Genomic DNA, 13,403 nt, shown 5'->3' with positions numbered 1-13,403 from the left:
TGTTATCCAAAACAGTGTAAAAAAAAACGATTCCTGGAAAGAACTAATTATTAATAACAATAAAGCTAAAAAGTCATGACTTATCATAATATTGATTAATTTAATTAATTCATAACTTTTTACAGTAATCAAGAATGTCATTAATAAATGGAGGTGAACAGTTGCGATTTTTTGCCTAACTAATTCAAGTTCAATCCTCTATAAATAGGTCCCTCCTTACTCAATCGTTCGTTCTACTACACACTATTTATTCCTCGCTTTTGTTACACCTTCAACTACTTTCTCTTTAAGGACTTGATAGCTTTTTCCTGTCTCTGGTAAGTTTTTTTCTTGATTTTTGTGTATTGTATTACATTACATTCGAATTCTTTCTTCTTTTTTTTTGTGTTTACGTGTGTGTTTTGTCAACTTATGCAATTTTTAGATATGGTTGATCCTGTGTGGGATGTCGCTATTTTACGGGACGCCATAAGGGAACTGCAGAAGGTGGTTCATGACCTGCATTAGGAGTTGGCCGCCGTCAGAGTAAGGAAGCTGCGGGAGATTCGCAGGCTATGGAGGGCGCTGCTGCTGCCCTTTGAAGATTGGCCGGCTGGCCATACAAATAATAATGATGATAATAATAATTAAGCTTTTTTACTATTATCTATGTATTTTTTTTGTTTGTTTTATAAAAAAATATGTTTGATGCACTTGACTTTTTATTTCTTATTTAATTTTCGTACTGTCTATTTCTATTTCTTAACGAATGACATGTCTACAATTAAGGAATAATTTGATTCCAGTATCAATAGCAAGAACATATGAGTTATTTGTTAGGTTTTGTGTGTGACAGGAGTTGTATCTGAATTTTGTTGTTCGAAACATATTAGTAATCTGATGAAACAAACTATTTATTTGTTGAAACAGATTACTAGTTTGGTGCAACAGAATACACATCTATTCGATTCATATTACGGGCACCTAAATCCCTTAAACATGAATCCATCCAACATGAGTCTACTATTACAACAGAACATTTATCTGTTGCCGCAGATAATGGATCAGTTTAAACTAATTGCTCTTGTATTGCATTCATGTTCGCGTGCAAGCTATTGTTGAAAAAACAACGCACTAGCAGTTACCCATATTCAACTAAAAAGCATAATCTGACTTACCAAAGTCTCCTCTCAAGTAAATTCCAAAGTTGAAAGTGATTTACGAAACAAAATTTGACATAAGAATTTGGTCAAAGAGCAGCAGTTGGGGTAACAACAATAACAATGGTCAAAAAGAAGAATATGAAGATGATAATGAAGTATAAGATGATGATAATGAATCAGAAGATAATGAATAAAGCAACAGCAACAATGAACAATAAATATCGCGAAGAGAGAGAAAATAACAACGGATGAGGAGAGAGAAAAAGACGTCTTTTTTCCCTTCGTTCCCCATTATATATTAACTAACATTTGGATCAAAGTATAAATTTAAAAACTTGTGGGTTATTTTGAAATTTCCAAAACCTTCTTAAACCATAATTAAGTAATTGTCACCTCTACTCAATTATTAAGACTTGTGTCACCTACACCTCATTTTAAAACTCTTTTGTCACCTGTGACCCAAACCCCCAGATACTACTTGCAAGGATATACGCAGATTGTGAGTTATTTTTCAAAGATCGACTTTGTCTGTATTTCTCATACATAAAATATTATTATATTTAACTCATAATTTAGCTAAATTTTTCATTTTCAATTTAGGTCAAATTTCTTGAAATTGTGAGTTCTCAACTTAGGTTGTAAATAATGTAATAGTGTCTTATGAACGTTTGAGACATATTATGAGACTAGATGTCGACGACCCGTGCTAACACGGGTCCAATATATTTTTTTTGCTTCAATTTATGTGACACAGATAGAATTTAGATAATTAATCATATTTTTAATATATTTTTTGACACTTAAGTTGTTAACTATTATAATTTATAATAATTTTTATGTAAGTGACAAATAATATATGTTACTTTCTTTGTCCAAGCTTCTGTGGTATTGATAGTCACTTATATTTTTAAAATAATTTAAGTTTTTAATTATTGAGATTTATAATATTTTTTCCTTAATTTCACTTTAAGTGACATTGATATAATTTCGACAGTCAAACATTTATATTAAATCTTTTAATTTTTTTAAGTTGTTAATTATTTTGATTTATAGTATTTCCTACGTATTCATTTGGTCTCAATTTATGTGATATAAATAAAAATTAGATAATCAATTATATTTTTAATATATATTTTTTTAGATTTTTAAGCTATTAGCTATTGTAATTTATAATACTTTTTCGGCATTGTAATTTACTATTTTAAGTAATTGGCCATTGTAATTTATAATACTCTCTCATTGTCCAATCTTTTGTGGCGTTGATAGTCAATTATATTTTAAAAATAATTTAAGTTTTAAAATATTATAATTTATAATACTTTTTTTTCTATTCATATTTAAGTGACACCGATATAATTTTGAGAATCAACCAAATATTACGATTGTAGTAGCGAAGCAGACATGTCTTAAATGACTCGTAATATCTAATTACAAGTGATATAACAAAATTTCTATAAAAAAATACTTGCGAAAAAAATTTAAGTGGGTCTCATGTAAGACGTCAAGTTAATATAAAACATCAAGAACTAATTTATCATTTTATGTCTATTTTTTTTTCTTGTTAAATATTATTATTTTTTAATACTTAATGACCTATAATAATTATTAGTGTGATATAGTAAATAAATGGTTTAAACATCTAAAACAGACATGTCATAAATGACTGTTTTTTTTCTTACTAAATATTATTAATTTTATAATAATTAAATGACCTATAATAATTAATTAGGGATGATGTACTAAAACCACGAGCAGAAGTAGCTGAAACAGACATGCCGATTGCCATATAAGAGTAATTTTCTTTTTATAATAATATGAAGTAGCTGAAGTAGACAAGTCATAAATGGTTATTTATTTATTTTATTAAATATTATTAGTTTTTGAATGTGAAAATAATTTTTAATAATTAATTAGGGGTAATATAGTAAAATTACGAATTGAAACAGCTGAAACAGAGATATCATAAATAATTATTTTTTTATTAAATAATATTAATTTTTTTATATATAAATAATTTATAATAATTAATTAAAAATAATATAGTAAAATCACGAATTGAAGCAGCTGAAGCAGGTGAAGAAGTAGGAGCACAACGGTGTCCTGCATGATGACACATATATAAGAGTAAAAATAAAGTAAAGTAATAATATAGTGAAGTGGTTCGTTGACCAAAATCTATATCTATAATATATTAAAAGTGTGAAGACCTTTAGAAAAGTGATTTGAACTTTTTGCCCTTCATTAAAAGACTCTATAATAGACAAAATCGTCTTTTTACATTCTTTCTTCAATTTTTAATATTGAATATTGTCTAAAATAAATATATACAAAAAATTAAATGGAGAAGATTTTCTACTTTTAGTTGAATTCCTAAATTTATGGCAATAAATTATTAAGGAAAATACAACTTCAAATAAATTATTATATAAAAAAATTCTATATAAGGTAAAGTTTAAAATATTTTACAAAAATTGAAAAACTATTTTTACATAAAATAGGTTAAGACTCCTAAAAGAAGAAGAAGAAAAAAATTCTTCCAAATATTAAATGCAATTCGTATATCCCCATTAAAAAAAGTAGTGGACTTCGCCCAAAAAAAAGGTATTGTTTTTTTGTTATTGAGCAACTTTGTGATTTTTGAATCTCAAATTTTTATTTATATTACATTTTGATTCTATTGATCATAGCCTTTACACAAAGCTTTGTTATGAATGTTTTGTGTAAAAATTAAGTTTAGTTGTATTATTTTGATATCTTTATTATCGTATTATTTTATTATAATTTACAGGTAGTAGATAAATGTCAGTCGGCGTTGAATTTTTTTTTAGAAAAAGGTTAGAATTAATTGTAGTGTTTTGATGTCTCTACTTTGAGAATTTTTTTATGTCTAAAGGTTAGATTTAGTTTTATTGTTTTAATATCACTATTATCATATTATTTTATTATAGTTGGCAGTAGATGAATGTCGATCGACGTTAAAGAAAATCTTTTGCAAAGGTTAGGTTTAATTGTATTGTTTTGATATCTCTATCCTCGTATTGTTTTGTTGTAGTTTATAGGTGGTAAGTAAATTTCGATTGACTTTGAGATTTTTTTTTTGTATATGCTAAGTTTAATTAAATAAATTCTCCATCTTTACATGTTTAAAAAATATTAAATTTAATTATTATATTTTTTTATTATTTAAACAAATATTCTATTTATTGTAACGTTTAAACTCATTAAAGTGTAGTACACGCACGAGACGCGTACTCTTAAACTAGTAGAAATAAAAGAATAAACACCTCTTACTTGCGTTGATGCCACACTAAATTGTCAAATTTAATATTTCTAATATGCCCCTGTATTCAACTTCTGCCTATAGAAAATAGGCAAAATGATCTTTTGGACCCCTGTACTAGATCGATTTTGTAAGTTGAACACTTCTACTTACATGTTTGTCATCTGGACCCCTTAACCCACTAAAAAGCAACATTTTAAACACATTTTGGGAGAGTGTAACACACTCTCCCATGTTAGCTGTCACATAAGCTGCCACGTATGTCACGTCACCTGCCACGTCATTGTCAAGTATTTCATGAAATTTCAAGTCATTTTTAAAATGTTACATGACAAATTAAATATTAAAATTAATTTAATTAAATAAAAAAATTATAAATTGTAGAAAAATTTAAATAATCATATTTTTATTTTTGCTCACAAATTAAATATCAAATTCATTCTAAATAATTAAAATTCTTCTCCAACTAATTTAAATTTTTAACTTTAAATTCATATATACAAACATAAATGAATTTTTGATTTTTAACTTTGATTGTCTTTAACAAAAATAATTAAATAAATTATTTTTATAAATTGTAGAAATTCTAATACACAAACACAATAAATTTTTTATTTAAATTAATTTAAACTTTTAACTATAACTTCTAATACACAAACATAATATATTTAATTAAACATCAAATTTATTCCAAATAATTGACATTTCTCTCCAATTAATTTCAAGTTTTAACTATAAATTCGCATACACAAACATAATGAATTTTAAATTTTTATTAAAATATCTTTAACAATTTGTAAAAGTTACAAAATTAATCCTAAACAAATAAAAAAATTTAAATTGAGAACAACAACAACAATATCTGCCACAACAATGAATAACCAACAACAATATCAACAGTGATGGTGATGAACAACAACAACAATATCAACACAGCAAAGAGACTTGACCCAAAAAAGGAAAAAAAAAAAAGAACAGCAACAATATCTATCATAGCAATGAACAACCAACAACAATATCAATGGTGATGGTAATGAATAACAACAACAATATCAACACAACAAAGAGACTTGACCAACAAAAAGCAAAAAAAAAAAATGCAAAAACCCTCTTCAGGGATTGCCCAGAAATCTGCCATATATGATGATGAAGAAAAAGAAGACGAAGAGAGATATTTACATGTTGATGGTGATGTTTATGGCAGCCATAGTTGTGGGAGTGGGGGACGAAGAGAGATGAAGAGAGTTGTAAGGGTGGGGGACGTTAGTGGTGATGTCATGGCAGCCATGAATGGACGGGGGACGGGGGTAAAGGGTGGGGTGGGGGCGACTGGACGAGGGAGGGGGGCTGGACGGGGGGGAGGGGGGGGGTTGGAGGGGGAGGGGGGTTTGGGGAATGAGGGCTTTTTATTTTTATTTTTATTTTTAAAATTTATTATTTTTAAATTTTAAAAATATTTTTTAATTAAAAATGATGGAAGAAAAAAAAGGTTATTTTTTATTTTTTTTTAATTTTAATATTATTTTTAATTATTTTTAATATAAAAGTAGTCAAAAATTGACCCTCACTCGCATCCCCGGGCGAGTGACTACACTCTCCTTGTCCTAGTCAGCCATTTAATGCCACATAGGCAAAGTGAACGGTTAAAGGGTTTGAAATATTATTTTTTAGTGAGTTCAGGGGTTCAGATAACAAACATATAAGTAGAAATGTTCAACTTACAAAACCGACCTAATATAAGGGTCCAAAAGATCATTTTGCCGGATGACTTATTAAATTCGTCTCTTGAAAAATAATTTCCGATATGCATATGACTTATCTTTTGTAATGACATCAAGCATATGACCAAGTAATCACTAATATTTATTATCTTTTGTAGTGACATCAAGCATATGACCAACTAATCTCTAATATTTATTGGGTTGATATAAATATATGCGTATGTAAGTTTTTAAAGTAAACAATGAGAAGCACATTTTAAGTATTCTGAAAGAATTTATATCCTAGCTATTATGTATGTGTATTTTTTATCCAAATTATTATTAACTATTATCAAAACAACCTCAATCGTTAATTATTTGAGTTTCATTTCAAAACTTTTATGTGTCATCTTCACGAAATCAAAAGTGTTTATAATTTTTAAAAATATTTTCAAAAGATAAGCTTAAAAAATATATATAACTAATTTTATTTCTTAAATTGAAAATAATTTGAGACTAAATCAAATTATTCAGAGGGTGTGTTTGGTACGAAGGAAAATATTTTTAATGAAAAAGATTTTCTTAAAAAATATAAGTGAATTTGTTACTTATTTTTTAGTATTTGGTAAGTAAAAAAAAAATATTATTCTATTTATATATAAACTAACAAAATTGAAAAATATTATTTTAATTTAATATTAGATAATTTAAAAATATTATATATTTTTTTAAATTTTATGTTAAGTTGAATAGATAAAATTGTTTGTTAATCGGAGGGAATAGATACTTTGAACCAACCGAGAAAATTGGTAAACACCCCTATATCCTAACCAAACAGAGGCAGATGAAGTACTACTACTATTCAGACTATTTCAGTATAATTACGTAACTGAAATAGTACAAGTAGTATATTTCTCCTAATTCCTCCCAACTCCAGCGACAGCATAGACTCCTCGGCCCCTGCCTCATTTTTCCATACGAAAATGGAGGGCACGGTGAAATGTTCGGCAAATTACGTGCCATTGAGTCCCATAAGCTTCTTAGAAAGATCAGCATTTGTGTATAGAGATAGGCTTTCAATCGTTCACGGAGATGTTAAGTTTACTTGGAGAGAAACCCGTGATAGGTGTCTCCGCCTTGCTTCTGCTCTCACCCACCTCGGAATTTCTCGTGCCGATGTCGTATGTATTTCTCCATCTCATGCACTTAATTGTTACTAGACTATTGCTGTTTTATTAAATTTAAGGTATTTTAATTAATACTCCCCTCTTTAAAGTTGCAACTTTTAATTGGTGGCTGGTGCATATATGTGTGCCTATTCCCTACATGATTGTTGGAGGGACCAACTATTTCCCAATTTATGTGACAGTAGTACTCCCTTCCTTTCTTTTTAATTGGTATGTTCTTTTTTTCATGAGCAATTTCACTAAGCTTTAAAATTAAATTAGATTAGATTAATTTAATTTTTTAAATTAAAATTTGAATATTAAAAAACTACATAAAAAGTACTATAAATTATAATTTTTTTTTTCAATTTAATTAAGAAATAAATTTTAAAATTTTAGTTAAAGTTTGTATCGTTTGACTCTACACAAAAAAAAAAAAAAGGAAGCAATTAAAAAGGAATAGAAGGAGTAAGACGTATTTTTCATTATATTGGCATGGAAAAATGTGCTTTTTATTGGTGTCTGTCCAGCCTAGTGTGGTTAGGTGTGCGTACACTTTACACTCCCCAGACCTCACTTGTGGGATTTTACCGGGCATGTTGTTGGTGTTGTATTAGTGTCTGTCTTAGTACTAGTCGTATTCTTGTAGTTCTTGCTTTTCATATCTATGATCATATGTTGTTTATTGTGTTTGATTGTAAATTATTTTGTTGTTGTTATTAATTGCTATGTTTTCTTCTTCTTCTTTTATTTGAATTTGTTGCACTTCAGTTGAGGGTCTTTTGGAAACAGCCTCTCTACTTTCTTGAGGTAGTGGTAAGGTCTGCATATACTCTACCCTCTCCAGACCCCACTTATGGAATTTCACCGGGTATGTTGTTGTTTTATGCTTTTTATATAGCTTTTGAATATATCTATGTTTTAAATTTTTAAATATTGAGCTGATTTAATCCAATTTAGCTTCAAAGATTAGTTAAATTAACTTTCGTAAGGCGAAAGTGTTGAATAAATTGGGATTAAAAGAGTAGTTTTCTGGTGTGAGTTAGTTCTCTTTACTGCAGAAAGAAGAGTCTCATCATTAAGTTTGAGTGTTGGTGACTTTGAAAAGTTTAGATACCTTTATCTACAGTTAGTACCACACAGATTATTTTTTTGGCTGCATTAGGCGGAGGCTGGCTTTCTTGTGTATTCAGTATAAGTAACTGTCAATTTTTGATGCAGGCTGAATCTTGTTTTGGTTTTATTTTAGGTAATATAGGTTTGTCTTTGACACTAAACTAATCAAATTATCGAGAATCATGTGTATGATATAATGGAATACACCTGATTAATAAAAACAGTACCAGTTTTGTAGGGTAATGCATGGATAATAGCTATCAGGACAAGAAAGAAAGAATCTTTAGAACTATTGAGGATACACTTCTAAAAGAGAACAAAAGAAAGATACAAGTCCCTGTCCCTCAATCTGATGTACGCCACTTCTTTAGAACTATTAGGAAAGGGGGTTTCGGAGACGATGTAGCAGATGGTGAAGGAGAGGGAGATCTGAAGAAGGAAAAATGCAAGTTGTTGGCTTTAGACACTTCTTTTCTCACGTTGAAGTTTCTCAAACAATGAAACAATTTCAAGAATTCAACTAGAGAAGTACTTGTACCTCTACATTTCACAAAGTTTTGTGCTTTTCCTCTTTCTTCTCCCTCTTAGGTAGTGAGATGACTTTCTTTTTAAAACAACAGATATTTTATTAACAAGTCAAGTAACCCTTAGCACAAAGGCTGTGCTAAGAGGAAACCAGTGTTACAGGACACCCAAAAAAGGAACCTTAGTCCTGAAACTAGTTACAAAGACACCAACACGTGTTGCAGCTTAATCTACATCTTCTACTATTGCCTCTTTGCACCAAAAATATACAATTCATAATGATCCTTTGTTCAGAGTTTGCTGTCCCTTCAAAGCATCTTGAGTTTTTTTCCTTCCAAATTATCCACCAAATGCATGCAGGGGCCATATTCCACTAAGTCTTCTTCCTCAATAAGTTGGCTGGGTCATTCCTGCTTACTATCATTTCAGCAGTTGTCGTAGGCATAATCCAGTTTAGACCTTTCAAACTCATGAACAGCTGCCACAACTTGCTGGCAGTTGTATGATGGAGAAACAAGTGGCTGTTTGTTTCCATCTCTCTCTCTCTCACACACATAAAACACCTAGAGCACAGTTATATTCCACCTTTCACCGAGCTGTGACGTGTCAAGACTGTCTCCTTCACAACTAACCAGCATAAGCAAGCCACTTCGGATGAGATGTTCACCTTCCAGATGTGCTTCCAGTTCCAAGGCACATTGTGCTGTGTTTCAGACCTGTTTAAATAGCATAAGTTGTTCATTGAGGAAACTCCTCTGCTGTCTCTGTACCAGATAGACTGTCCTCCTGTTCAAGAGTGCCTTTGAAACTTCTGAGAAGTCTTGAGAGCTCATCCGCTCTAGCAACCTCCCATTTATTCAGAAGTCTTCTAAACGTAAAATTCCACTCCTGCTGTCCTCAATTCTCTGCCGTAGTTGCTTGAGGTTATAATACTAAATGGAAAAATCTGGAAAAATGTCTTTTGAGAGGGCCATTTCCACATCTGTAACGAGTTGATCATCTTTTTATGTTCCTGCATTACTCACCAAATACGTTAGATAACCCTCTCCTGAAAGGGAGTAGTAGACAATAATAGGACACCCTCCCCCTTAGTTGTGTTGGTTTAACTTCTTCTATCGAGATCTTTCAAGCAACAACCTGAGTAGTTTTTGCAGGCTAAACTAGTCTTATTCTACTGTTACACATATCCTCATTTATCTTGGCATAATTACATCCAAAAGATTTGACATGGGTACGGTTACTTCATGCAAATTCTTCAAAATACACTGAAAATTAATAGAAAAAGTATCTACCAATGCCAGATACTTACACAGGTTCAGATTGAGTACGTGCCTGCACTTCCCTTTTTATTAATGATCCGGTCAGTTATTAAATTATGAACTCAGATAAAAGACGATAAAAGTTTATTTGAAAGACTTGCTTGAAAAGATAAAAGATGTGGCATTAAGACTTCGGTGCCAGTGATGAGTCCAAGAAACACGGGTGCCCTTGAAAGTAAAACATATCTTGGAATCAGTTAAGCATTTGCCTCCTCTACCACTTAGATTTTAAAAATATTTTTACCAAGAATGAAATGAGTTCTCGTTCAGATCACCATCTTTTTTATTGGTACTGGTCTTAAGTCTTTCTGAATTTCTGAGCAGGTTGCTGCCTTGGCTCCAAATATTCCTGCAATGTATGAGCTGCACTTTGGGGTACCGATGGCTGGGGCAGTTCTTTGTGCACTTAATACCCGTCATGATTCAGCAATGGTCTCAGTATTACTTAGACATTCAGAGGCCAAAATTATATTAGTAGATCACCAGTTGCTCGATATTGCTAAGGGTGCACTAGAAATTCTGTCAAAGGCAGTTGCCAGGTTGCCCCATCTAATTTTGATCTCTGATAAAGAGTCTCAGTTATTCAGGACTAATAGCTTGGGGACAGAAATTCTAGAGTATGAGTCATTTTTAGCTACTGGAGAACCTACTTTTGAGGTAGTATGGCCAAAGGATGAATGGGATGCTATTGCTCTAAATTATACTTCTGGGACAACATCGAGACCCAAAGGGGTCATTTATAGTCACAGAGGGGCATATCTTAATTCTCTGTCTGCAGCTCTTCTCGCTGAAATGTCTTCGATGCCTGTCTATTTATGGACTCTTCCCATGTTTCATTGCAATGGGTGGTGTCTTACTTGGGCTGTGGCGGCACAGGGTGGCACGAACATTTGCCTGAGAAGTGTCACTGAGGAAGGGGTTTTCAACAGCATAGTTCAGTACCAAGTGACTAACATGGCTGGTGCACCTACGGTTTTGAACATGATAATAAATGCACCACGGAGTGTCCAAAGACCACTTCCAAGGACAGTCAACATTATGACAGGTGGTGCACCACCACCTCCTTATGTTCTACTTAAGATGAAAGAGCTCAATTTTAATGTTAATCACGGATATGGTCTAACGGAAACCTATGGTCCAGCAACTTTTTGCGCTTGGAAACCAGAGTGGAACTCTCTGTCACCTGATGAGCAGGCTAAGATTCATGCTCGTCAAGGAGTGAACCATATTGGCTTGGAGGAAGTTGGCGTTAAAGATCCTGAATCAATGAAGGGTGTACCCTCTGATGCAAAAACAATGGGTGAGGTGATGATTAGAGGAAACACTGTAATGAATGGTTACTTAAAGGATCTCAAAGCCACAGAAGATGCTTTTAAAGGTGGCTGGTTTCGTAGCGGGGACTTGGCAGTGAAACATCCTGATGGTTACATAGAATTAAAGGATCGTTCGAAGGACATCATTATCTCTGGTGGAGAAAACATTAGCACAATCGAAGTGGAGTCCGTAATCTTTAGCCATCCAGCTGTTCTTGAAGCTGCTGTAGTGGGAAAACCAGATAATCACTGGGGTGAAACACCTTGTGCATTTGTTAAACTAAAAGATGGATGCAATGCCAGTGCCGATGAGATTATCAAGCATTGTCGTGATCGTTTGCCGCATTACATGGCTCCTAAGACAGTAATTTTCGACGATTTGCCAAAAACTTCAACAGGAAAGACTCAAAAATTTGTTCTGAGACAGAGAGTCAAAGCCATGGGAAGTATTCCGAAAGCTAGCAAACTCTAAAGAATTGGGATGTTGAAATTGGCAAAAATACAATTTACTTATTACCTTTCCTATTATTTACGTTATTTGCTGACTGCACTATTCTGGATTGGGTTTCTTTATGCAAATCTATGGTCCAAATAAACAGTTTACATCTTGCATAATCCTACAATGATTTATATCTGGACTAGCTTACATATGTTTACATTGAATTGCAGGAAGCGAAATGTCTTTCAATATTATTTTTCAACTTTTTCCAACGAGCTGCCACAAAACCTTCATTATTGTTTCATTCTCCATTCGATTCTACATAACATGATGTGTATATAATAGTGTATATACACTTCTAATGGCGTGCCAATCGGTCGTCGGTTGGATATTTGCGTTTAACTATTCAGCTTATTGGTTATCAATTTTTAAACATACTAATTCACTAACGTAACCAATAAGATGTCTATTGGCTTGATGAGTCCCTTCCGCAATAAGGACCATAGGAATAACTTTAAATACAAAACATGATTTTTCCAAAATGTGCAAGGCGCCCTCCAAGCTGTCATCGATTCATATCATATTGATATACCAATCCACTTCGTATTAAATACTTTAACAAAATTTTGTCTCAATAAGATATCCCACCCTAATTTCACTTTTTAATATAAATAACGGGATAAAATTATTTTAAAATAAGTTGATGCCTCTTATCAAACATTCTATACAATTATTCATATTGATATACCAAGCCATTTCGTATTAAATACTTTTACCTTTTTAATATAAATGACAGGATAAAATTATTTTGAAATAAGTTAATGCCTCGTATCAAACATTCTATACAATTAATCTCAAATTTTATCGATATCAAACATTCTATACAATTAATCTCAAACTTTATCACGTGATTATTTTCCTTAACGGAGGTACCGGACAATTCCAAATGATCAACTTCACACGTGCTGAGATACTTGACTTAATTACTTTAAGACAGAAGTTTCACTGATCCGTAAGGAATTCTTCTTTGCTTTTTCTAAATCGTTAATATTATTCATAAAAATGTGGGGCTTCACTATGAAATTCTGATACAGAAAATGTGAAGTTTCATGATTATTTTTTGATACCTGCTTCATGTATTTGTGTTTCTGTTTGTTTTTATGTAATCTTTATGGGTTTTCTTCATTCTTAACTAACAATGCAGTTTGTTATGCAAATTCTTTTAGGGGTTTTAGCATTTAGAAGTTGGTGAATTCGAAAAAAACAGAGGTTTAGAGAGATCAAACTGCATTAAGCTAAATCTTTGAAAAATATTAGAACATGTGGGGATTCAAGGTGATTCTTTGATACTCACTTCAAGTTTTAAGTGGTCTTTGTGGTTTTTCTTCATTCTTACTCCCTCC

General features: G+C 31.6%; 1 protein-coding gene across 5 annotated transcripts; it reads left to right on the top strand.

The window, feature by feature from the left end:
• Nucleotides 1-6,899: 6,899 nt before the first annotated feature.
• LOC107870572 (butanoate--CoA ligase AAE1) lies at nucleotides 6,900-12,207 on the top strand. 5 transcript variants are annotated; one of them, XM_016717144.2, is made up of 2 exons: nucleotides 6,900-7,303; nucleotides 10,573-12,207. In XM_016717144.2, exons 1-2 carry the CDS (start codon nucleotides 7,106-7,108, stop codon nucleotides 12,031-12,033), a joined length of 1,659 nt encoding a protein of 552 aa, XP_016572630.2. In that variant the 5' UTR covers nucleotides 6,900-7,105; the 3' UTR covers nucleotides 12,034-12,207. The 5 variants fall into 5 exon arrangements, with proteins under 5 accessions (XP_016572630.2, XP_016572658.2, XP_016572636.2 ...); XM_016717172.2 differs by lacking the exon at nucleotides 6,900-7,303 and adding an exon at nucleotides 7,491-7,519; XM_016717150.2 differs by lacking the exon at nucleotides 6,900-7,303 and adding an exon at nucleotides 7,785-8,159.
• The last annotated feature ends 1,196 nt before the right edge of the window (nucleotides 12,208-13,403 follow it).

The sequence above is a fragment of the Capsicum annuum genome, chromosome 1, assembly GCF_002878395.1.
Source record: "Capsicum annuum cultivar UCD-10X-F1 chromosome 1, UCD10Xv1.1, whole genome shotgun sequence".
NCBI classification, from domain to species: Eukaryota; Viridiplantae; Streptophyta; class Magnoliopsida; order Solanales; family Solanaceae; genus Capsicum; species Capsicum annuum.
Note: the sequence above shows the minus strand (reverse complement) of the source record. Positions and strands in the feature narration are given on the sequence as shown.